At 41.7% G+C, this 27,170-nt stretch overlaps 1 protein-coding gene across 1 annotated transcript in view; it reads right to left on the reverse strand.

Moving 5' to 3' along the window:
- Positions 1-20,558, reverse strand: part of LOC117562152 (alpha-2-macroglobulin-like) — a 35,730-nt gene extending 15,172 nt beyond the window's left edge. The window contains exons 1-19 of the mRNA XM_034239972.1: positions 20,413-20,558; positions 19,946-20,126; positions 19,389-19,545; positions 18,522-18,574; positions 18,270-18,290; positions 17,507-17,672; positions 17,343-17,427; positions 17,095-17,245; positions 14,693-14,810; positions 14,480-14,589; positions 14,220-14,387; positions 13,882-14,109; positions 5,601-5,664; positions 5,352-5,497; positions 3,590-3,739; positions 2,092-2,238; positions 1,899-1,992; positions 1,630-1,786; positions 963-1,188 (exon numbers count right to left, since the gene is read on the reverse strand). Of these exons, the coding sequence (XP_034095863.1) occupies positions 963-1,188; positions 1,630-1,786; positions 1,899-1,992; positions 2,092-2,238; positions 3,590-3,739; positions 5,352-5,497; positions 5,601-5,664; positions 13,882-14,109; positions 14,220-14,387; positions 14,480-14,589; positions 14,693-14,810; positions 17,095-17,245; positions 17,343-17,427; positions 17,507-17,672; positions 18,270-18,290; positions 18,522-18,574; positions 19,389-19,545; positions 19,946-20,126; positions 20,413-20,498 (2,508 nt within the window). The 5' untranslated portion in view covers positions 20,499-20,558. The remainder of the gene's footprint in view (positions 1-962; positions 1,189-1,629; positions 1,787-1,898; positions 1,993-2,091; positions 2,239-3,589; positions 3,740-5,351; positions 5,498-5,600; positions 5,665-13,881; positions 14,110-14,219; positions 14,388-14,479; positions 14,590-14,692; positions 14,811-17,094; positions 17,246-17,342; positions 17,428-17,506; positions 17,673-18,269; positions 18,291-18,521; positions 18,575-19,388; positions 19,546-19,945; positions 20,127-20,412) is intronic.
- Between the last annotated feature and the right edge of the window lie 6,612 nt (positions 20,559-27,170).

A 27,170-nucleotide genomic window follows, 5' to 3' on the forward strand; every position in this document is an offset into this window, starting at 1 on the left:
GTAATCTGCATCCACATCTCCACGTGCAGTGCTGCATAAACATGGCTGAGTCAGCGATAACTTTCGAGGGGTGGAGGTATGCCCATTATTTTGAGTTCGTCCGAAGAATAGACAGGAATGTGACGGTGAGGTGCAAACTGTGTCCAGGCCAGAAGCTGTTATCCACTGCTGTAAACACCACGTCAAACCGCAACAAACACCTGCAAAGAACACATGCTAAGGTGAAGCTAATAGCTAAGGACCTCCGAACCCAGAGTGAGGATGTTGTGAGTGCACCGCCGCCGACTCCGAAGCAGCAAAATTTAGAATTTGGAGGACCGGTAACCAAAGCAGAGATGGACAGGCTTGTAGCATCCTTCATAGTAGAGGAAATGTTGCCCATTTGCACGATGGAATCACCATCGTTCAGAGATATACTGCACAAAATACAGATAGCAGGAGACAGAGGACAGCCATGGTCAGATAGGAAAACATTCAGGAGCTATCTGGATCAGTATTATGCAACAATGGAAACTGAACTAAAGAGAACATTTGAAACTTTAGCAGTCTGCGTGATCTGCCTATAGGGAGGGGAGGGGCGGGCCGGCCGTGCGAGTAAAGTAACGAGTTACTTGTAGAGAATAACGAAGTAGTGTAATATATTACTTTTTTTTTAAAGTAATATGTAATATATTACTTTTTTTTAGTAACGACCCCATCTCTGGGTATGATGCACAAATAAATTGTCCGTTGACATTTTGAGGGGAGGATCTGTACAGGCAAAGCTGGAAGGAACCTACCGGAACAAGACAGTTTATCAAGAGACAGAATATTTTCTGTGCTCGGACTTCACAAGTTCAATGTTTGGAGGGTGAAATGTTGGACCTTTTCTCATGCTTCCTTATAGAAAGCAGCTACCTAGCTATTTACTTACTTTTATTGCACTGTGGTAACGACTTTGGTGCAAGTAAAACACGAGTTACCATGATGCAGCTGGTCAGGTAATTGAAGACGGTTGCCTTCAGTTCAAAGTGCTCCCCTCGGATGATGGAGTAGGGCAGGCTGAGCTCGAGGAAGAAGGGCTGGAAGACAGTGATCTCTTTACGAGGAGCCAAGCCAAAACCTTGAGAGGACAAACAGAATGCCTCCGTCTCCCAGGTGGTGATGGTGTCTGGGACTGTGACGGACACATCCTTCGCTCCAGACTTTCTGGATCAGCAGAAGCACACAAACAGATTCCGTGACCTTGAGAAATATACTTAAATACTAACTTACATATGTGAAATTGTTTTATTTCCTTGATTTTTGAGATCTCAAAAACTTAGAAACGATTACTTGGTTCAGTCTTGCTAAATCAATTCTGGCAATATTCTAAATAAAGAACCATAACCCTAAAAATGATGCACACTAGCCCAAAATATTTCCGCACATATCGTCATTATAAAAGAAAGGTCTCTAAAATGATGAATATACGTTTCATAGAATCACAAATACCCTTTAATTTCCCTTCAAGCCAACATGTTAAACATGACTAGATGAGCAGCGTCATTAAGGAATTTTCTTGCTATTCATGTGTGCTAGGAGTCTGGTCTACATACATATCTGGTTTAAATTATTATATTTACTCAATTCTTTATTGCATATTCTTACCCAACTTCCAACAGGTCCCATATCCAGGTCTCAGGGAAGAAAGTTCGAACGGTCTCAATTGGTGAATCATCAGGAGAATTGTTTGCAACAGGCGCTGAATCTAATTGCCTTTCCATACTGGCTACTACAGGACTATCGTCATAACCTTGACGCATACCTAAAAAAATCAAAAAAGGAATCCAACAAAAGCAGGAGAAAACATGGTAACCTGTTTGATTGCTGGTAAATGTTAAGTATGTGTCACTCAATAGAACAAGAAAAGCAATTACCATAGCCATGGCCCTGGTGGTATTCTCTTCCTCTGTACTTGAGACATGTCGGCACTCTAATAACCAGGTTTGTTGCCATCTTCATACCTACATTCTAAATACATGAATACAGGAATCACTGAAAAGTTTATAAAAAATGGGCTACAGCAACATATATTGCTATATTAAACATCATTGTTTGTGGAGTTAGTACCTGGAAAACTGTATGAGCATCATCTCTCTGGTTTCCATCGGGAAATGGCATAGCGTATCTTCTGGGTCTCACGAGCAAGCATTCTACACGATCTTCAACATTATATGGAACATATGTTGCTTTTCTGACAGGCAACAAGTTGAATATCTGAGAAGAAAGGTATGGTTCACCACTATATTCTCACAAGATTTTTATTGTTTTTATGACCATCTGACAATTGAGAAACTGCGGATTACTGAGATGCATTTAACCCTTATGTTGTGTTGGGGTCTCCCGTGACCCGTTTCAAGTTAACATTATATAATACCTACGCTCTAGTTTTTTTAAATCGGAACAAGGCTTCAAGATACCCTCCACAATAGCTATATAAACACTACAAAACTGATTTTGACAATTTTAGCCAAGTTTGAAGGTCTCTAAAAAAAGTGTATATTTTGGTGTTCGGGTCTAGGAAGACCCAGCAGCAGGGTGCGAACTGGAGGGGAGCAGGGGGAGCTATAGCTCCCCTAGTGGTGACATGAGCTCCCCTGGGAACATGGTTTGTGAAATTTGGGGGGAGCTCTCTAAAATACTGATATGATGACCAAATAAATTCCATTTTGGGCATGTTTTTTTTTTTCAAAGGTGTAAAATAAGTGAAATAAAATTATATTTAGAGTTTATGATTCATGAAAAAAGTGTCGCCTGCTTGCACGCTGCCCGCAGCTCCACCCACTACCCACTCACTCACAAGCTCGTTTAGTTAGCACTGCATGTTTACCAGGCATTGTTGCTGCTGCTGCCATGTCGAAAAGAAAAAAACAACTTACCTTGGGCAATTTCTTTAAAAATAAATAAATCCCGGCTCCCCCGGAGACCGTGGTATAGTTCGCACACTGCCCAGCAGCATTGTTGGGGGTGACTCGGGGTCAAATTTGGCCCAATCAAGAATCATCTTTGACTTTGGACACCCCACCCCCACCCCCTTCATCCACTGTAACAATAATTTAAAACTTTTTTTGGGGAGATTGTATTCTAATATTAGTCTATTATAGTCAGATAACGTAAAGATCCACTGTCTTCACTATAGTGAATATAATGAGTGCATTGAATCACATGTTTTACTTAAATATGTGGTGCAATGTTTTTTGGGGCCATAAAATGCAATTACAACAGGATTGTACGGTTATGAATGCATAATAAGTTAGTTACGATGTAGTTAAAACAATATTGGATGATAGTCATTATTTTTGAGTGTTTTGGACTGAGATAAATCATGGGTCGAAATTGACCCGCGAACACCATGAACGGTAATAGTTTTTGAACACAACACAAGGGTTAACAGAAAGTTGGTAACAATATGTAACTGGTAGAATAATAGAATAAAGAATGATTGACCACGATACAAGGAAATATCAGAAAAATCTTGAACCTCTGCATAACGAATGCAAATTAAGGAAAATAAAATGCTGAGGTAACATTAACTTTGTATCTATTTGTGGTTGATTCTAGCAGGTACCTTGTCTGCATCCAGAGTTTTCCATGGCTCCTTGATGAGGACGCTCTGGTCGACAGCGCTGATACCACACAGAGAGTCTGGTAGGGCCTTCACCTGCAGGATGGTCTGCTCTCCGGGGACGGCCAAGGATGGAGAGAACTCCAGCGACACCTTACATATAAAAAACATCTCACCTGAGACTTCAGTGGCGGCAGAGAACCTCAAATGTTTTGAACTTGACAAAAATGTGTAGTTTACCTTTACTTTTCTCCATGCTCTGGTTCTGAGGGGAATGGCCCCATGCCAGAGCCGCACATAGCAACATTGCTAGCATTTTCTCTTTAGTGGACTGACATGGCCTTGCTGTTGGTCCTACCAACGCTTAATAAATTACATATATTTTCTTTGAAGTGGTTCCATGGCCAGTTCAGAGCATGTGCCTGATTGCAAATCAGTTTTTCCACTGCAACTACGCCAGCTCTCGGCCTTTGAAACTGGTTCACATATCTGACCAACAATCTGCTATGCTGGAACCGAGAACCACATCCATGTGGCTATGCCACGCTTACATCATCTGTGTAATATCAGATACAAGTGTTTGTGGTGCTATGTTGCCAAACATTGTACATTAAAACTGAACAAAAATAATAATTCATGGGGATATATGCATCAGGGGACCTTGCTTGTGTGACAGACAGCAAATTACTACTTTCCAGTGGCAGCTGCCCCAAGCAAACGAGGGCAAAATGCCTGTGGAGTGCAAGCGGTGTACCATTCCAGCGTTCGGAAAATTGCTGCTAAATTATAGTAGCAAACAATTTAAAACATAATTCTGGAGATGAGCTTGAGAAATTATTCTTCAATTCAATCTGGCTTCGTAAAAATAACAGCAACATGGGCAGGGTCGGATTGGGACACTTCATTTTACCGGGAAATTATGAGGTAGAGCTTGACGCTCGTGAATTCTCAACAGCGGGGGGTGGGGGGGGGCGAGCTCGACGCTCATGAACTGTCAACGGGGGGGGTGGAGCAAACGGAGCCGGCCGGCAATGGCCCGGCAATGACCCACCGAAGGCAACGGCCCACCGAAGGCAACGGCCCACCAAAGGCAGGAAAAGTCCCAACTCCCCTGATGGCCAATCCGAGCCTGAACTTGGGCATGGGTGGGTTTTCAGGTTTTGTTGATATTGTCACTCCCCAATCACTGCTCTGCTAAGGTTATTGGCTTTCTTTTGGGAAGTGACAAGGTGGTGGGCTGGAAGCCAGAAATCAATGCTGCACTTATTATACATAACAATCCATTCCTTGTAAATTGGCTGAACTTAACACTGATTTTCACGCCATGGCTTTAGAGAAACATCATTTCTTTACCCACAAAATGAACTATCTTTTGTCTTGTGTGTAAGTATAGCAAGGACTGCACCTGGATTATAAATCCTTAATAGTGCTTAATAAGGTTTAAGGTAATCGCTGTAAAGAGATATTTGCATATGAGCGCAGAAGGATTATGCTTTTAGTCCAGTTCACAGTCCATTTGAAGACCGTTTGTAACCTAGTAGTATTGACAAATCAGGTTTGAGCAATTTGTTAGTCGAACAGACTTTGGCAGGTGGAAGAGTCCACATGGATAACAAAAGAGGTGTTGCAAAATGGGCCTAAAGAGTTATAACCAATGGTTTTGAGATTGTTAACTTGATAGCTAGTGTGATATTTTTTATTTCTCCAAAAATTGACTTTGATTGTACACTTGCATCTGAAAATAACAGAAACTTCTGAAACTGACCTTGTTACTGAAGCATTTCTCAATGGAGAAGTCGGCGCTGTTGGCGATCACAGTTTCACTGGGGAGGATGGCGTAAATTATAACCTGGATATCTGGAGCCATGTCTGGAGACACTGCCAGCTTAAAGGACATCTGGCCCTCATTCACTGAAACACAACCAAACTGTTATGAACCACAATCATTCATCATATGATTTTTTTGGCAATGCTTATTAAAAGGGAGATTTTTAAGATGTCATTCTTTACTCACCTGATTGATCTTCCACATCAATGCGGTTATGTCCTTGCATGACAATGGCACCTCTCGATAAGACCTGGGGAATTTCAGAAAATTGTCACAAAGAACTAGATTTGTACCACAAAGCATGGCTGGTAGTGTTAGCTCTGACTTTTTTTTTGGTCCAGACAGCTTTAATTAAACTGACAGAAAAGCAATGATGAGGAATGTAGGGACTCTTCACAGTATCGGGTTCAATGGCCACAATGCGGCTGATACATGAAGCTGAAGGAGGCTTGAACACTCTTCCCTTTTGGATCCTGAACAGAGGACACATTCACACCGGGGGTTCATAACATCCCAGGGCCAAGGTTGAACACCCTTCCCCCTATATTAACCCCTTCCTCACCTGTGTCCTCTTTAATTTTTGTTTTTACTGCCTCCTGACACCCTCCCTTATTCCTGCTTTCCTAAAATAATCCCCCTTGCTCATCACAATTCCTCTCACGTATGTATTTTACCAATATCGTTGTGCCCTCTTCTCAGCCCCCACTGAGACATATTTCAGTTCTCCTTGGATGCTTCTGTTTTGTTTGTTTTTTTCTTTCTTTTTTTCATTTTATTACATCACAGTACAAACAACAGACACAGTACACTTCCCCCACCCCACCCCCACCCACAACAGAGAGGGTGATACAAACAATAGCAAAAAATAAATAAAAAAACACAATAAAATGGTCGCTAGTGCATGGTAATAACATCAGTAACAACTGTTATACTTATGTATACATTCGAGAAATCTGTCGACGCAAAAGGCATAGAGATTTGTTCAGGTTAAATCAGATCAGGGTCTAGGGATAGAGATATAAGAGGACAAAAATGAATGAATCAAATCAATACAGTAAATGAACAAGATAAAATAAAAATAATGAGATAGAATTGCAAAAATGTGCAAATTGCCTGGACCACATCATGACCTCCTATACAGGGCAATGTATTGTTTATGCCAGTATTAAGTTATAGTTCCTCATCTGAGGGGAGCTTTTGTAGGGCATTAAAAAAAGATATGAACGGTTGCCACTTTGAGACACATTTTTCTTTGGAGCCCCTTAAGGAATACTTAATTTTTTCAAGCTTAAGAAAGAACATCACATCTGTAAGCCAGGTTGAAATAGAGGGAGGATGTTTGGACTTCCAGTTGAGAAGAATCCTGCGACGGGCCAAGAGGGTTGTGAAAGAGACAATATCTGCTTCTTTGGAGGTTAATGAGGACAAATCAACGATGGCTATTAAGGGGCATGGCTTCAGGGTGGTCTTGAGAACATCTGAGAGGGTTTTGCAGATTGATTGCCAGTAAGTTTTCAATTTGGGACAGTGGGCAAACATATGACTAAGGTCACAGGGGGATAGATGGCATCTGTCACATTTGTCATTTACATTGGGGTATATTTTGGATAGCCGGGATTTGGAAAAGTGTGATCTATGTAAAACTTTAAACTGTACGAGCCCAAGGCAAGCACATGAGGTGGAAGTTCGCACTCTGTCAATTGCCCTATCCCACCAGTCTTCGGGTAGTTCCAAGTTAAATTCCTGCCGCCAAGCCATTTTAGTTTTGCTCTATCTAGTGACATAATATGCGAGTAGATTTTAGAGATAGACCCCCTCTCTCCTGGCATTAATTTCAAGAGGTCGTCCCAGGATTGTTTGGGAGGGAGAGTGGGGAAGTTAGGAAAATGGGAGGAGACAAAATGCCTGACCTGAAAATATAGAAAAAGATGGGATGCTGGTAAAGAGAATCTAGAAGCCAGGGTCTGGAAGCTAGGGAAAGTGTCATTTACAAAAAGGTCTTGGAATGACCTTATGCCTTTCCTTTTCCAGAGAGAGAAAACACCGTCCATTAAAGATGGGGGGAAGAGATGGTTCATATCGACTGGACCCTGAAGGGATGCAGAGGAAAACTTAAAGTGCTTGCGAAATTGGTACCAAATCTTCAGTGTAGAAAGGACTATGGGATTACTAGTAAAGCGAGAGAGGCTTGACTGGGGAGAAGAGCAGATAAGAGCAGGTAGCGAAGTCGAGGTGAGGGAGTGAGCCTCCAGGTGGCACCATGGCACATCTGGAGCACACAGCCAGAATGGTAGTTTTTGAACTAGCTGCCCAGTAGTAGTACAAGAAGTTAGGTAGCGCAAGACCTCCACTTAGTTTGCATTGTTGAAGTAGGGATCTACTGACCCTGCCTGGGCACCTTACCTGCCCAGATGAATGTAGTGACAGCTTGATTAACAGATTTAAAAAAGGATTTAGGTAAATAAAGTGGGATTGTCTGAAACAAATACAGACATTTTGGTAAGCTATTCATTTTGACAGCATTTATCCTGCAGCGATAGAGGTAGGTTAGCCCATCTCTGGAAATCTGATTTCATTTGAACGAGGAGGGGAGCGAATTTTGCAGAGAACAAGGCGGACAATGAGCGAGTAGGGGTTTCACCAACTAATCGACTAGTCGACTAGTCAACTACCTTTACCACTAGTCGGCGCTGTAGGCCCTAGTCAACTAGTCGTGAAAAAAATTGAGGTAAACGAGGTGCTGCAAAATGCTTCAAAACACGTCCGACATTCTTATGTATGGCAGTACTTCAACAAAGATGTAACCAACTCCACAGTGAAGTGTCAGTTGTGTACAGCTGTACTGAAGTACAACAAAAATACATCTGCTATGCGCAACCATCTGAAGATGAGACACCCGCTGCCGACAGCTAGCACTAGCAGTAATGCTAGCACCAGTGAGCAACGGACCGGCGTCAGCACTGGACAGAGGCAGACGAGCAGCAAGAAAAAACGGGTCTACAGTGATGCGGATGATGAGCTAGGGTTTACTGCCAGCGGACACTGCATATCCCCACAATGGATAACCCACTGGAGTGGTGGGCAGAAAACGCGCACCGCGTCCCCGTTTAGCCAAGCTTTCGAGGAGCTACCTGGCTATTTCAGCCACAGGGACCCCGAGTGAGAGGGTTTTTTCCCTGGCAGGCAACACTGTCACCCGAAAGCGGTCAAGCCTCCTTCCTTCACATGTCGATGCGTTGGTGTTCCTCAACGCAAACCAAAAATCTGGAAAGGTGGACGTTATCGTGGAGGACAGCGAGTGTTGCGCAATGCGCTGTTGCGCACTGTATTTACGTGGCATTTCAGTAAACAGAGTTTTTTGCTGTCGATTTTGGTGAGTCCAGTTACTGTTTGTTATTTACTCAGCCATGTAACACAAATTAAAATGCAGTGTTTAATGTAACTGTATGAGTTCCAATATAAAATACAGTTGTACACCTCTCTTTGTGTGTCTTTATTATGACGTAACGACTAGTCGACTGCTATTTTGAAAAACGTGTCGACTAGTAAATATTGGTAGTTGTGAAACCCCTATGAGCGAGTTACTTTTACTCCAAGATAGGTGAAACCAGAGTGGCATATTTTAAAGGGCAGATCGGATTGTAGGAGCTGTAGTGCAGTTGTGTTTATTGGGAAGCATTCACTCTTTTGAAGATGTCATTAATAATTCCTTACATTTATTATAGCGCTTTATCAATGACTCAAAGCGCTTTACATATATGATACATGCAATGGTCAGATACTGTGGACAATACCCACAGGAGCAAGTTCAGGTGAAGTGTCTTGCCCAAGGACACCGGCTTTACAGACGCAGCAGCGGCGGGTTTCACCCCTTGATCTGATGATCATTGCACAGCGCACTGCGCCACACCGTCCATCTTCACGCCTCGAAGACATCGAGGCGCTTTTACAGGTACACATTGGTATTATACATGTACTGTGGACAATACCCACAGGAGCAAATCCGGGTGAAGTGTCTTGCCCAAGGACACAACGGCTTGACACAGTGGCGGCAGGAGCGGGTTTCGAACTGGAGTTCCCCAGCACTCCCCCTTGATCTAATGATCGGATGCACAGACCACTGCGCCACCCGTCCCTATAATATATATAATATATATATATAAGATGTGACAGAAACTTGCCTCCAAACTCTGCTGCAGAAACTCTCCTCTCTACTCTTTCATCCTCTCTGGACTATCTCTGTCCTCTCACATCTCGGCAGGCTCGTCAGTCCCCTCCTGCTCCCTGGCTAAATGACGCACTGCGTGCTAATAGAACCATCCTTCGGGCAGCAGAGCGGAAACGGTGGAAATCCAAACACCATGACGACCTCCTAACCTATCAAGCTCTCCTCTCCTCTTTCTCTTCGATCTCTCAGGCAAAAAGCACTTTCTTTCAAGATAAGATCCAATCTTCCTATTCCAAAAAACTATTTTCAATCTTCTCCACCCTCTTGGATCCCCCCAAAGCCCATTCCCCCTCCTCCCTTCTGTCCAGCGACTTTGTTAACCACTTTGAAAAAAAGGTTGATGATATTCGCTCTTCTTTTTCTGACTCACCTTTACTCACTGCTGGGTCACCAGACCCTCCTTTCACCCACACACTAACCTCCTTTCCCCCTCTCTCTCCAAGTGAGGTTCTTACCCTCATTACCTCTGCCCACCCTACCACATGTCCTCTGGACCCTATCCCTTCAAACCTCCTTCAGACTATCGCTCCTGATATTCTACCGTTTCTCACCCATTTCATCAACACTTCTCTAACTTCTGGTCACTTTCCAAACAGTCTCAAGGAGGCAAGAGTAAACCCTCTCCTAAAGAAACCCACTCTCAACCCGTCTGATGTTATAAACTACAGGCCTGTCTCTCTCCTCCCGTTCCTGTCTAAAACACTTGAACGTGCTGTCTTTAAACAACTCTCCTGTTATCTCCATCAGAACAACCTTCTGGATCCGCTCCAGTCTGGTTTCAAGGCAGGTCACTCCACATAAACTGCCCTCCTTGCTCTCTCTGAGGAACTGCACACGGCTAAAGCAGCATCCCTCTCCTCTGTCATCATCCTTCTGGACCTGTCTGCTGCATTCGACACGGTGAATCATCAGATCCTCCTTCGCACTCTCCAAGAACTTGGAGTTTCAGGCTCTGCACTTTCCCTCATCACCTCATACCTCAAAGACCGCACCTACGGGGTTACATGGAGAGGGTCGGAGTCCGACCCTTGTCAATTAACTACAGGGGTCCCTCAGGGCTCTGTTCTTGGTCCCCTCCTCTTCTCCTTGTACACAAACTTGCTCGGATCTGTCATTAGCCCGCATGGTTTTTCATACCACTGCTACGCTGACGACACCCAATTAATTCTGTCCTTTCCCCGCTCAGAGACCCAGGTCGTCCCACGCATCTCTGCTTGTCTAGCTGACATCTCTCAGTGGATGTCTGCTCACCACCTCAAGCTCAACCTTGACAAGACTGAACTGCTTTTCCTTCCGGGTAAAGATTGTCCCACTCTTGACCTAACAATCAACATCGGCACCTCTGTTGTTTCCCCGACTCAGACTGCAAGAAATCTGGGTGTGATCCTAGATAACAAACTGTCCTTCACTGCAAACATCGCTGCTACAACCCGCTGCTGCAGATACACGCTTTACAACATCAGGAGGATACGACCCCAGCTGACCCAGAAAGCCACGCAGGTTCTGGTCCAGGCTCTCGTCATCTCACGCCTAGACTACTGCAACTCCCTCCTGGCTGGTCTACCTGGATGTGCCATCCAACCTCTGCAGCTCATCCAGAATGCAGCTGCTCGTCTGGTCTTCAACCTTCCTAAATTCTCCCACACCACGCCGCTCCTCCACTCCCTTCACTTGCTTCCGGTAACTGCTAGAATCCACTTCAAGACAATGGTACTTGCGTACCATGCTGTGAATGAATCTGGTCCTTCCTACATCCAGGACATGGTTAAACTGTACACCCCAGCACGTGCACTCCGCTCTGCATCAGTCAAACGGCTCGCTGCACCCGCACTGCGAGGGGGACCCAAGTTCCCCTCAGCAAAAACACGTGGGTTTGCTATCCTGGCTCCAAAATGGTGGAATGAGCTCCCCATTGAAGTCAGGACAGCAGATAGCTTACACACCTTCCGGCGCAGACTGAAAACTCATCTCTTTCGACTCCACTTCGAGCGATAGAATTACTAACAAAGCACTTATATACTAATAAAGGACTGGCTTATCTAAAGCCAGTTGAGTAGCACTTGAAATGTTTTTGCTCTATGAAACCTGATGTACTTATATGATTCTGTTTTCTTCAAGTTTGTATTTTGTTGGTCGAACGCACTTATTGTAAGTCGCTTTGGATAAAAGCGTCAGCTAAATGCAATGTAATGTAATGTAATAATGTAATGAAGATTGAGCTTGTAGCCGGAAAAAGAGCCAAAGTTGTCCAGAGTTGTGACAACAGAGGGCATAGAGGCGACCGGATTCTCAATGTAAAGCAGTAAATCATCTGCATAAAGAGATAGCCTATGTTCCCTGCCTTCCCTTGTCACCCCCCGGAAAGAGGTAGAGACATGTAGAGCCGCAGAAAGTGGTTCAATAGCCAGTTCGAACAGTATAGGGGATAGGGATAGGCAACCCTGTCGTGTACCACGTCTAAGGGCAAAATAGCTTGAATGAGTATCATTGGTGCATACACTAGCTTGGGGAGAAGAGTACAAAAGGCGAATCCAAGAGCATAATGTGTTCCCAAATCCAAATTTCTTAAGGACAGAGAATAAGTATCCCCATTCTACCCGATCAAATGCCTTCTCGGCATCAACAGAGACAACCACCTCAGGAAGGGTGGAGGGTTGCTTAGAGTAAATTATGTTGAAAAGTGTACGTATATTCGAAAATGAGCATCTCCCCTGTATAAAGCCTGTTTGTTCCTCAGAAATGATTTTCTGGTATGACTAAGCCAGACCTTAGCCAGTATCTTGACATCAGCATTAAGGAGACTGAGCGGCCTATAAGAGCTACACAGAGTCGCGTCCTTATCCTTTTTTAAGAGGAGAGCTATTGAAGCCTGCGTCAAGGTGGGTGGAAGTGAGCCATTACCAAGCGATTCATTGTACATGGCTAAAAGCAGAGGGGCCAACTTAGCATCACATTTTTTCAAGAATTCAGGAGGGAACTCGTCAGGTCCTGGGGCCTTACCGCTCTGCATTGACCTGGTGGATTGCATAACCTCATCAAGAGTGAGAGGGGAATCAAGGTCATCCGCAACCTCAAGTGGAACTGAGGGAATCGTCAATTCTTCCAAAAACTGAGTCATATTGGTGGTGTCTGATGGCATCTCCGACTTATACAAGGTAGAGTAAAAACTTTTAAAGGCATCATTATTCTGTGCTGGGTCAGAGGTCAAGTTGTTAGAGGAGTCTAGAATTTTAGGAATTAATCGGGAGGCTGCTTTGCGTTTTAATTTGTGCGCGAGCAATCGACTAGCCTTATCGCCATGTTCATAGTATGTTCCCCTTGAGTGCAGTAGCAAACGCTCTGCGTCTTGAGTAGATAGAAGATTGAATTCCGAATGGAGATTCAGGCGCTGTTTAGAAAGATCTGGGGACGGGGTCGAAGCATATTGGCGGTCTATCTCAAGTATCGCCTTAGAGAGCTCGTCCAGCCTAGCTCTACGGGTCCTGTTAAAATGTGAGGCATAAGAGATTATTTGCCCTCTGAGGTAGGCCTTGAGCGACTCCCATAAGAGAGAATGGGAGGTGGAGCTTGTCTTGTTAGAAAACAGAAAGTCATCAATGGCAGTGGAGATTGTACTACAAAACTTGGCATCAGAGAGCAGGAGTGAATTGAATCTCCACCGTGAAGGTGTACGAGGTTGAGTAGACAGAGATATGTCCAGAGTTAAAGGACCATGGTCAGAGATGATGATTGGTAAATATTCTGAAGAGGTAACCTTGGGCAGCAATTTATGGTCAATGAAAAAATAGTCAATGCGAGAAAAAGAATGATGTACATGAGAGAAAAATAAGTAATCACGAGACTGAGGATTATTATATCTCCAGGGGTCGGCAAGGCCATTCAGAGACATAAAGTCAGAAAATGACCTTGCCATAGTGGACGGAGAGAACGTGGTGGGAGAAGAGCGGTCTAAGGATGGGTCAATAGCACAGTTTAAGTCCCCTCCCAGTATTACAAGGTGGGTGTTAAGACATGGGATTTTGCTCAGCAAGCTGTTAGAGAATGCAGCATTATCAAAATTGGGAGCATATTAGGGGTGTAACGGTATCCGTATTCGTCACGGTTCGGACGTCACGGTTCGGCACATGCAGTCACACGGCGAATACGCCTTTTTTTTTACGAGTGGGAAAAAAGTCTGTCACTCAGGGCAGTATTACACTATATATAATTCAAAAAAAAAAAATTATTTGTTTTACTCACGAGATACATCATATCCACTGAGCCCTTGGCCTCTCCAACCACAGTGTATTGGATAAAGATGTCTTCTTCTTTGTCACATGGAAGCGGTTTATCCTTCTTCTTCATCTCCAGGAAGCTGACAGTTTTAGTATCAGGAGAAGAGACTTGGGCCAACGAAACTATTTGATCTCCAGTCTCGTAATGTGCCACTCTATAAGGAGCGTAACCCAATGTTGGTGTGTTGCTTAGCTAGACAACAGAAAAAACTATGTTGAAGAATTGATTTTCGGTTGTTTTATGCTGTGATATGTTGGATACAAGATGGTTATTTTATACAAGATGGTTATTTTCCTATTTACCTGGATATGGATGTCCCCATGTAGGTTAGCGGTGCTGAAATTGAAAGGGGCAACACCATTGCTGTCAGTGGTAAGATTCTGCAACCAACGTGCTGACCACCTTTCACCCTCAAAAAGATACACCGGCATGTCAGCAATGGGTGTATTGTTGTAATAAACTGCTTTAACCTGTTGTAAAGAAAAAAGTGATATTACTGAGAAGGCATTTCAGAACAATTTGGTTGCATGACCCTGAAGAAGTGAAGACAAGATGCACTCACTTTTCCCTCCACAACGGATCCTTGGTCATAAATCTTGGGTGTGTCAGTGAAGGACAGCTTTCCAACAACATATGAAATATCCATAGCCTTCTCTTGTTGGTGTGAAATACCTGTAGAAGGATGCTCCATATCAAATACATGAATTCTATAGTGTTTAAATTAGATATATTCATCAAGAGTAGGATCAAATTATGAAGAAATAGATCAACTTGCCTGTGCCCTCCTCTTCCACTTTGGCACTGAGTTTTAACTGATCTCGCAGCACTTTTTGTGCAACTTTTGTGAAAGTTGACATTGAGAAGATAAAATTGGCACAGCCTTTCTTGTTCGTCTAAAAAGCACAAAAATATAGATGAAATACAATCAAATACATTCTGGATTGTGTTTCTACTTCAACTCCCCAGGAAGTGTGCTGGCCGTTGAAGCACATTTTAGTAGTGGCCAAATGGTGGTGCTACAATTATGTTCTTGTCCACGACATAATGAAGTCCTCCGCCCACTTAAAACCTCTTAAGCCCCACGGACCCGGTTCCGGGGCCGAAATCGCGTCATTTGCAGGAAACAACGTCTAACGAACCTTAATATTTAATAAACTATGAATATTTTATATCCATATAACGGGAAAAAAGTAATTTAACTGATCTTTTTCATTTAAAAAAAACAAACTAAAACACACAATGCTAACAGTGAGCCTCTGAATTAGCCCCGAGCGAAAAATGCTAATCTATTACTGCACCGCAAATCACTCCTAGCTCCCTTAATACTTATCCTAGGTGCACCTACAACACACATTTTATGATCGCAAGGAGAGACAGAATCTAACGGTGCCCACCTCAACACTGAAAGATACAAACTCGCGACGTTATCAAAAAAAAACGTATAGCAAAAAAATTGGCGCTAGGTTGCCCACAACGCTAACATGGCTTACCTTCGTCTTTGTCTGGTCTAAACTGCATTAAAACGATAACAACGATGATATAGTTAATGCATAGGTTAATATCCAATGTGGCTGTGTCCCCTTTGAAATGTTCTGATCATCTATAAGCAATAAAACTTCAATTCCGTTTTAAAATAGTAGAGCAGGCCATTCCTACGCTCTGTAGCTTCATTGAATACGCGAAGACATCACGTTTATTTAACATGAGTGTGTGCGGGACGATTTCCCTTCGATTATATTGGCTCTAACGGTCAGAAAGAGATGTCGCATGTTAAAATCGAAAAAGGGGGGCCAGAGATATGGAAAATCCACCCAAATGGCCCCAGAATAGGTTTTTTTTGCTAAATCTGTCTAAAAAGGTCAAATATCACTTGTTTTGCATCAATCTTGATACAGGGTACTTATTATATGTTGTACTTTGGATTCCTAAAGCTTTTAGTCTACTAACCCATCATCCAAGGTTAGTTTTCACTATAAGTACAAAATATGTTTTGGACAGACACTATAATTTACAGTTTTTTACCATATTCAATCTGAATTTTCTTTAAAATAAAAAACATCTATATTTATTCTGACTTTTCTACATCCAACTCACAGGTTTATCATTACTTTGAGAAAAAAGATTATTAATTTAACCCTTTTAGAAGGGAAGATATGGTCATTTGTTCTGGGAATGTCATTTTCGAGCCTGAAACCTGAAAAACAGGCTTGGGGCTTAAGTAAAAACAAGACATCGTTCCCCTATTGATTTATATCAACGCCCAACAAATCAACGCCGTTCATCAATCTCCGATAACATTGTTTCATTATTTGCTTGTCTGAACATAATATCTGCGCTCCTTGTCGATAAAAAAAGGCGCGGTATTATAGTTTTTTTTATGTGATCGGCGAAAACTTCAGAATCTGTATTTAGCACCAGTCAAATGATAGCCAGTGTTTTCATCCAAAAAGGGGCATGGCCTTGCGTAGAGGGAAAGTACCCAGATGTGTTGCTCTCATCTATTGACTTACATTGGGAAAGAGACATTTTCAAATTGTCTTACAATCAATTACCCAGTAATTGTATAGCCCCTATATAAATCATAAGGGTCTTAAAGTTGTAAATGTGCTAAAAGACGAATCTAGAGTTATTTTCCTTCTGCATTAATTTGACTGAGTCGAAAGCTGGATATCAGAGGCGGGGCTTAAGAAATATCAAATGTGCATGCTCTATCTATGGGACCAAGAACAGATTTATTTATTTTTGTTTTTTAATCTACAGTAGTTCCATTTTGGGCCACTGAGCGCCACAGAGCAAATCTTGTAGGAATGAACGGGCTAGCTTCAGACGCTGTATCCAGTTCTCTTTATATCCATGCATTAAGAAGGAAACTCTATTTGCTGGTGACGTTTGTGAAATGCAGCTCCCAAGATAATCAGTTAGCTTGAGTTCACTTTTTTTTACAATGAAACTACGATATCCATTGTGATTAATCAGTTGATATGCTCATCAATTTGTACACTACACTGACAACGTAGATGACAATATATCTAGTCCAATGTAGTGTTACAGTAAGTGTGCACGGTATGTCGTGTTTGAATAATACAACTTAATACAATATATAAACATTCTGTAGGAGGTAGATATGTAAGGTGCACATTTTAGACGGACATGAGACTGTCGCCTCAGCAACTGTACCTTCTTTGTTTCCTTGTAGCATGGGGCGGATATTTCAGGGACTCCCTCTGGATTTTCCGGGGTGTATACAAAGCTTCTTTCAATGTAGCTATTAAAATGTCTGCACATCTCTAGGTTAACACTGCCTGGCACAGGCTGTCCATATGTATACCTAATTAGGTTGATAAGAAAACTGTGTTTAGAAAAGACCCATTCACTCACCAAGCTGGAACTACTCAAGAGCAAATGAGCGAAGAGCTTTTACTTACGTTGCACAAACTTCCGCTTTGATTTCTTCCTGATCGATACTTACTTCGTCAGATGCAGTTAATTTAACATCAAATTTAGGCAAAACTGATGACAAAATAGGATCATTAGCATTCTTGCTTCATTACTAATGGATTGTAATGGATGGCTTAAAACAATACCTTACCATATTTCTCCACTTTGAAGCTGTGATATATTTTATTAGACCCAGTTGACACAGTAACTTGGTAGGATCCTTCACGAGCCTCGGGGTTCAAGGCGTAAGAAAGCTGCAATATTTTACTATCAGATGTTTCATTAAGCCACTGTCCAATCTTGTTCCTGTTAGCATCCTATACAAAAAAGGGTAAATTGGAACAACATTCACGATTTAAGATTCAAAGGTTTTATGTCATCTACAGGGTCAGCTACAGTGTATGACAATGAAAATCTTAATTCCCTGGCTCCTCCAACAATGCAACATAAGTATGTATATAAGACATAAAAAACTGAATAGAAATGACAAAATTAGAATGTTGATTGTTTATTTTTTTCATTCAAACAAGATGGCAGAGGAATTGTACTTGTTGATTCTCAGAGTGAAAAGCAGGTAAAGTAAAGATGTTTGTTAGATATATACGATACTGTATGCGCAGGTATTCAAACTGAAAATACAGGAAATTAGCCTCATGTTGTCTTTCAATTACAATAAAGGTAGTTTGAAATTGTAAGTGGAGCTTTGTTCACACTACATTTGATTGATATATGGAGGATATATGCACTTCAGTTATATCTTTGAGCTTACAGATTGATTGTCTAAAAGACAAATCAGTAAACTCGACCATCTTGCTTTAAAGTGTTCCTAAATAATCAAACTTGTCACCTTCAGACTATATTACCAGTTCATGTATTATTTTTATATTTGTATTCATGTATATTTGTATTCTTACCTCAATTTCGATGGTATTATACTGCAAAAAGGAAACATAACTGTTAAAGGATCAGCTGGTTTGTACTGTTTTCATCATTCAGTGTTCAAAGACAGTCACAGTCAATAGTTTCACTGTCATTACCAATTCAAATAGGATTATGCGTAACAAAATGTTCCAAATGTGGCACAAATAAAAACCCGCACATTTAACGTAATCACTAAAAATGTGTTTCATGAAAGAGATATTAGGAACGATTTCTCAAACACTCACCATCTGTTGGGCAGGTCTCATCTTGGTGTCCAGTGAGATGACTCTGAATTTCACTGATAAAAAAGCAGAAAGATTACATAAAGCTTTTACAGCTCTCCTACAACAGTGTTTCACATCCTAAAAGGGTTGTGAAACTGATCTTCTGTCAACTCAAAACATTACATCATTTTATTTTGACATTAATAATTATAATCAGTGAAACAACAATTTCCCAAAAAGTAAACCTCCCTTTTTGGCTAACGGTATATAACTAGCTATTTGAATTAACGTGTTATATTACTTTGATATCCAGAATGTGGGGACGCATACTTTATTATAAATGCCAACATAACATTTTTAGTGCTAAACTCATGTTTTATATAAGCTAATGTTTCCCTGTTAACATTCTTTTTTTCATATTTATGTTAAGTTATCTTTTTTACGGGAGAGGAGTAGGGACATATTTTTTGTTTTGTGCAAGCTTTTGGACAGATCTAAAAAAAAAAATCACATGTGGCCCTTATCCTCTTATTTTTCCATGAATGCAACCAACATGTTTTTCATATTAAGCTAAATTAGGGAAATGTGCCAATGACACTTTACCAGACTCACATGTTGTCTCTGGGCTTCAGTCACTTTTACCCATACTGTGTGTTCTTATACTGGGGCACACACATTTTCTTCTCAAATATGGTAGTATGGTATTGGGTAAATGTAACACTCACTCTTCTATTGGCTAGCACTCCAACACATTGTACGTGACAGGCTAAGGGGCGGGACATTTCTTATACAAATTAATTGTTTACTCCTTGCTGCATGCTATTGATTGTAAAGGGGAACCCGGGTACCAACAGTTAACAACATCATAGATCATTCGCTCAACGTTACCTGTTTGTCCAGGAAGGTAGATTGGTTTATCTGTTTGGATAAACATCATTGGTTGATAGCTTTTGATCATGACTTTCCTGACTTCTTTTGAGTAAAATGTGTCGCCTCGTACTTCCACCTGGAACTCCTGCACCACATCATCTTCCACTGAAGGAGTCTGTGACAGAAAATATAATGTAGACACAAAGGGAGCCTTCAAATGATTGAATTGTACCTGTTGCAATGATAATAAAGGAATTATATTATATTCTATGTTGTACTATTCTACCTCTTACTGAGAAAAAACGTATGAGAACTTAACTTACTTGATCTCACTTGATCTTTGAAAAAAGCTAATAGCAAAAATGTATTCTGTGTTACAAAAGCGTTAGTCATTTAAGCCCATTTTAGTTTTTTATATAGTTTGCTTTGTGTTACAAATCTGTGAGTGTGTGTGTCAGTGTATATGTATAACTGTATGAAGGATGAAAGCTAATTTAGACTCCACAACAAAACATTTAGCATTTTAAAGACAACCTTTTTACATTGTACAAATGAATCAAATCTGGAAAGCTGACCGTGAACTGAGTGCAGATATGAAAGTCTTCACTGGACGTCTGCTGGATGAGGGTTGTATTCGTCTCTTCCGACATCAGAGTGACGGTCATCACCAGAGTCTCGTTGGGCTGCAGGAGACTCGCACAGAATTTGGTCTCAGCTCCAGCTTCAAGAACTGCAGGAATGGCTACCATGTACTGCCTACAACCACAGAAATACACACACACACACACACACCACACACACACACACACACACACACACACACACACACACACACCACACACACACACACACACACACACACACACACACACACACACACACACACACACACACACACACACACACACACACACACACACACACACACACACACACACACACACACACACACACACACAGTAGATATCTCACTGATTCTGATACTGATACTTATGAAGGAAGTCTTTAATCAACACTCATTTTCGAATCAGACAGTACTTACGGTCCTGCTACTGTTGGACCCACACACATCCAGCTCAAGAAGACACACAGTGTCCGCCCCCACATCTGAATCCCTGGATGACCCATGACTGACTGCAATGATCCTGAGTCAGCCTCCGTTAAATAGCCCCTGATAGAGAAACCCACCCCTTCTTCCTACACACAACAAAACCACCCACTCAACCACCCACTCAACCACCCCCCCACACACACACACACACACACACACACACACACACACACACACACACACACACACACACACACACACACACACACACACACACACACACACACACACACACACACCACACACACACACACACACCACACACACACACACACACACACACACACACACATCCCATGTATACATCACTTCAGGGAACATTACATTGACTTACATGCATTTCCTGGAGACTTATCCTAACCTTAACCATAACCAACACATGCCTAACCCTAACCCTTACCCTTAACCTTACCCTAACCCTAATCCTAAACTTAACCACGTCTTCACCCTAAAATTAATGATTCCCCTCATGGGGACCTCCAATTTGTCCCCATAAGGGAGGCGAGTCCCCACACGTGACTGTGTAAACAGATTTAGGTCCCCACAAGTATAGTAATGCTAGGCCACACACACCACACACACACACACACACACACACACACACACACACACACACACACACACACACACACACACACACACACACACACACACACACACACACACACACACACACACACACACACACACACACACACAACCACACATGCCCACACACACACACACACACACACACACACCCTTTTTGGCTAACGGTATATAACTAGCTATTAGCATAAACGTGTAGGTTCAGAGTTAAAAACGTTTGTTATTTTACAACTATACAAATTAAACTGTGAAGTAGAAACTGACAAATTGTTTGACAAAATCTGAATTATAATAAGCTAGTAATAACATGGACTATGCACTGCTTTATTCAGTTAAACAGAACCTTGTGAGCTTTACATCTAAGTATTGTAGAGCTATTTCATTAGATTTCACGGGTGTTTATATTGCTTCACTTTATATGTCATTTGAGGATATTACGCAGATTTTAAGCATTGTCTTCTAGGTTGATATCAGGATGCTTGGGCTGTACTTTTTTCAAAAATCAATTGGGTGATCAGTGTAACTGTAGTTGAGTTCTGCAATACTGCCCTTTAACCAGCCAGGCTGTTTGATTTTGTCTAGGGCCAAAGTAGACCATTTACAGGAAGCAAACATTTGTGAACTGTCAATACTGGTCATGAGTTACAGCACACACAATTTGCTTAGTGTCAACAATAAAACTAAACTTTTTTGTATCTTAGGAACTGGACCCGCATATAAGGGTATTTAAGATGATTTACGGTGTCACTGTAAGGATAGAAAAATAAATGTCTTTGATTGTCACACTTCAGTTATATATTTGACCTGTAAACAGTAAATAAAATGGGAGTGAATTATCGACGGTAACAGTCATGACCAACAGCAATTATTTCTTACTTGAAACTCAGCTGAAACCATGTAAGGTATAAATATAATAACAAAGGTATTGGAGTCATCAGAGTGAAATTACCTACACTTCTGCACCCCTTTCGAAATTGTAATAATGTAACAGTACATTTAAACACAAGACAAATGCATATGTTTATATGCTCAAGAAAACCTCAGGCCGTAGTGCGGAAAAGGCCTGAGACCTGATGAGGTCAGAGACCATAATTGCGACACTCAGGTGGTGAGGTATTCGGAACTTTGATTCTTTGATCAGTAACACATGTTTACAGTAAACCAAACCTACACCAGGGCTTTGCAACCTTTACTATCACAAGAGCCATTTGGCCCCCTTTACCACAAAAACAAAAGTGTCTAGAGCATATTCGATAACACAGATTATAAAGTTTTAGATATAGTTCTATATATACAAAATATACAGTTTGATGCATTTATTAAAGAATGTCATTAAAGAAATATGTTGTTTTTTGCTATTTTTGTTATGACAAAAGAAAAATCTCAACTCTTATGAATATGAGATAAAAATACATTGGCATTTGGAGGCAGTCCTGCTTGGAGATTAAACAAAATAATACATATTTTGATTCCTCCCCATATGTTGAATACATACAATAAAAACTGACTGACATATACGTGCAGCCTAATAGGGTATAAAGAGTACATATAAAAAGTAGGCCAGTATGTTTTTAATTAATACTTTAAACCATTTCAGTTTGCCTACATTCCCTCACGCACAGCAATATGTGTTTTCCGTATAACAGTGCTGTGTGTTTAATATAGTTTACATTAAACTCATCACAGAGTATGCTGGAGCTGAAATATTGCCATTTTAATGACCCTGTTCTTTACGGTCTTTAAAGTCTTATTTATGAACAATTTCACGTTTCTCCGGCTTTGAACATATTTCCAAACCTTATTATCTCGCAAGCAGCCACAAAACAATCAGCAGTTGTTGAGTTTAAAGACTTGATCGACTTCCTGAAAAAATATTTGCTCCGCTGAGCTTTCACAGCTCCGAATTCAATATCTTTCGCTCTTTTTTGGATTCATGCAAGATTAGTTTAGCGAGGCCAGGGGCTGTAACTCAGGATACGCCACCTGCAGAAAAATACACAGCAGGAAGACGTAGTAGGATGTGACGGACAGCCTATTTGAGTCGACAAAACATTAAGACTTTTTTTATTTTTTCAGTGTTGCAGTGCACCTCGAACTACAAGAGGAGTTACATTAGTCCAAAAAGTATTTCTTCTATATTGTTATAAGTTATCAAAGCTATAGGGAGCCATTTCAGATGGGCTAAAGAGAAGCAGGTTGCCGACCGCTGACCAATAGGAAAAACATTTATTTAAACCATGGTCTTAGCAGATGGTAATATTGAGAAAGAACTTTATGATTTGTGCTACCCTCTTGTTTGTGTGTACGGGGGTGGTAAAGAGCTCCCAGTACAAAGTGCAGAGGGGCAGCTCTGAAGTTGGCAGGGCAGGGTGCTTCCACAAGGGTATGGCCAATCATTTCCTTACCAGGATGTTTTTTTAAAAAAAAAAACTTTTTATTTTAGTTTTTTATCAACAAACAGCCAGACAGACAACAAAAAAGTAGTTGGCAAACAAGTTAGGATGACAACAGTGTGATTTGAGTCCGACAGGATAAAAAAACAAAGACAAAACAAAAAATAAATGAATAAAACAAAACAAAAAATGGACTGCGACAGGACAAAAACAAAAAAACAAAGTCAGAATCTAAAGGCTCTGAGTCTGTCCATTATTAATACCATAATGCAATTTAGAGATAAAATAATGTGTATAAATGGAACAAAAAGACCAAATATATCAAATAAAATAAAAACACAGCACTTGTTGGTCAGCCCGCTAATCACAGTTTAACACCGCAGGTCCACCACCCTATTGTACAGAGACATCCGGCATGTCCAGCTCCCATATATACTTGTAGAAGGGGTTCCACATCTTGTGGAATTTCCCCAAGGAGTCCCTCAGTATGCACCTTATTTTCTCGAGTTTGGCTGAATTTAGGACTTATTTTAACCACGAGGTGTGTGAAGGGGATGTTGGAGACTTCCACATGAGCAATATCAGGCGTCTGGCTAGTAAGGTAACAAAGGCTATGAAGGCTGTCTCCAGCGAAGAGAGTGGCCATGTGGGTGGGGTTACACCAAACAGTGCGGTCATAGCATTAGGAGCGACCGGTTTTCCAGTAATTTCTGACAGTGATCTAAAGATGTCAGTCCAATAAGAGTGTAAGACCGGACAAGACCAGAACATGTGTGTGTGACTCGCCGGTGCTTGGCTACATCTGTCACAAGTTGGGTCCACTTCCTTATATATTTTAGAGAGCCTGAGCTTAGTGAAGTGTGTGCGATGTACTACTTTGCACTGAATCAGTCCATGTCTAGCACAAATAGAATATTTGTGTACATTAGCAAGGGCTTTTTCCCAAAGTTCTTCTGAAATCTCCTCCCCAAGTTCTGTTTCCCAAAGAGATTTAATGGAGTTCAGGGTAACCAAACGAAGAGAATAAATCTGAGCGTAAATACACGTCATCATTCCCTTCAGAGTAGGTAACGGCCTAAGGAGTGTGATACAGAGGAATTGTATTAATACTTCTGATTGCCAGTCTGCTAACTTCCAGAACCACTAGCCTACAACCTGCCTAATCCCCAACTCTTGCTCCTGCTCCTGCACCTGCTCGATCTCCTGCCTCAGCTCTTGCTTGCTGCCCCAAATAAATGTACTTTAATTGGAAAGGAATCATGTGTGGTCTCCTTCTTTTGTCCATCCTTGAGCCAGGGCGTGACATGGGGGCTCATCAAAATCACATTTTGTTTAGGTTGAAGTACCACACATGGATGTAGTGGTTTGGGAGAGCTTTAAAATAATCTAGTTTGGGCCAGTATTCTTTGAGATAAATATGCTAAAATGTTTGGTGTGGCATGTGATTGGTGTTCTCCTCTGTGAGGCCTAGCAGCAGGTTCTAATATACCTCATTCACACCAACGGTCTTTCAGGGCCGGTTTGTAGCTGGAGCTCGAAAAGCACCGGGTTTTCCTGTTCACACCGCAGCGGATCAGCCTCTTAGCTCCGGAATCCGGTTCATTTCGAGCACCAAAAAATTGTCCGGCCAGAGCAAAAGCACCACATACGTCACGCTTACGTCGAGGCGGGGGAAGGGGCAGGGGCGGGATCAACTCCTGAACAACTACAAAAAGCCGGCGTTTTATCCAGTTTGTACACAACGATGGAGAAACTTAACAAGCAGCAGTGGTCCACTGAAGAGACCAGCTATCCACTGGGAATATGCTCTTCCGAAGAGGTACAGAGGAAGCTGGAGCACAATCGGCCATTGTTGTTGTTGTCGGTGTCAGCTGTGAGGGGTTTCTGCGCGGTTTGGCTTTATGAAGCAGGCACGCAAATGGTTACGTCATGACGCAAACGATGACGCAATGACGCAGCACCAGTCGGACTCTGGGCAGTGTGAAAAGAGCCGGAACTAAACCGAAGAACCGGTTCTGAACCTGAAAAGCTCTAGCACGGAGCTTGAACCGGAGTTGCGTTGGTGTGAATGAGGTAATAGAGAGTCTGTTGTGAGGGGTTTGGTTTAGTGTGACAGAGAAAGTGACTAGAGCAAATTGTCTCGGAATCACGTCCATGGTTTCTTGTGGGGTCGCTGTGTATACAGTTGCCTTCCAGTACCACTGGGTTTCAGTGAATAAATACCCGGCCGTCACAAGTATCTGTACAAAGACTAGCGAAGAGTTTAGTCAGATAAGTGACATACTCTAATTAGTTAGCTGAGCATGGGGAGTCACCATTGTTGTTGCCACTAGTTGCATAGTGTAAAGGTTTTGTGTATGTTACCTCAATTTGGTTATCTAGGTTGCTAGATTTTTGTGGTTTGATATGGCTAATATTATGAAAGATTTTGTTCAGTGTCCCTCAGATGAGTTGTTGGAGCAATGTACAAAGGAGCAGTTGAGTTGAGTTGAAGATTGCTCATTATTACTCAAGTATTACAAACAAAGGAAAACCTGAAAAGTATTATAAAGGCTAATTTGCAAGACTGTGGGGTACTGATGGACAGGGAAGGTAAGAGCATTGTAACTAATTATGTGTCTGGCTTAACATTTGAACAACAGAAAGAATTGTTGATTTTGAGGTTAGACCGCGAAAAAGAGGTAGAGCAAATCAAATACCAAAAGGAACAAATGCAACTGGATTTGGAACTGCAAAAATTGGCTTTGATTAGGTCAGGTAAAATGTCTGCATCGGCTTTGAATGAGGAACTCGTAAGTTCACGTTTTGATGTTGCAAGTAATTTACGGTTGTTGCCAAAATGTAACGAAAATGATGTAGACCCTTTTTTGTTTGTTTGAGCGTGTTGCTGATTCAAGGGGCTGGCCTGATGAGGACAGAACTTTAATGTTGCAGTGTGTGTTTACATGTAAAGCACAAGAAGCCTACATACTTACGATACGGTGAAATCGGCTGTTTTGAGGGCTTATGAGTTGGTGCCTGAAGCGTACCGTCAACGATTTAAGGACTGGCGAAAGAGTGGAAACAAAACACATGTGGAGTTTGCAAGGGATTTGATCTTACATTTCAATCAATTAATCAATCAATGTTTATTTATATAGCCCAATATCACAAATGTTACATTTGTCTCAGTGGACTTCACAGTTTGTACAGAATATCAGTATGACAATACGACACCCTCTGTCCTTAGACCCTCACATCATACAAGGAAAAACCTCCGGAGAAAACCCACAGTTTAAAGGGAAAAATGGGAGAAACCTCAGGGAGAGCAACAGAGGAGGGATCCCTCTCCCAGGACGGACATACGTGTAATAGATACCGTGTGTAAATTGAAAAGATAATACATTTACAACATAGGTAGTCCAAATGTTTGGAAATGCATGTGTCTATAATAAGAAGATTAATCCACGAGGATATCCATCCAGAACTTATGATCCAGGACCACAGCAACAGGCACAGCCACGACTCAAGATCCAGGGCTTGCGATCCAGGACTCAGGACCACAGCAACAGGATCAGCCACGACTCAGGATCCCGCCGTAGATAGACACCAAAAAGAACATTTGGGGAAGCTGGGTTATTCGGAACATGAGAGTACACAGGTACAGACAGAGAGAAGGAAGAAGGAAGGTGTCCCCCGACAAACTAAGCCTATAGCAGCAAAACTAGG

The sequence above is a fragment of the Gymnodraco acuticeps genome, unplaced genomic scaffold (assembly GCF_902827175.1).
Source record: "Gymnodraco acuticeps unplaced genomic scaffold, fGymAcu1.1, whole genome shotgun sequence".
Lineage (NCBI taxonomy): Eukaryota > Metazoa > Chordata > Actinopteri > Perciformes > Bathydraconidae > Gymnodraco > Gymnodraco acuticeps.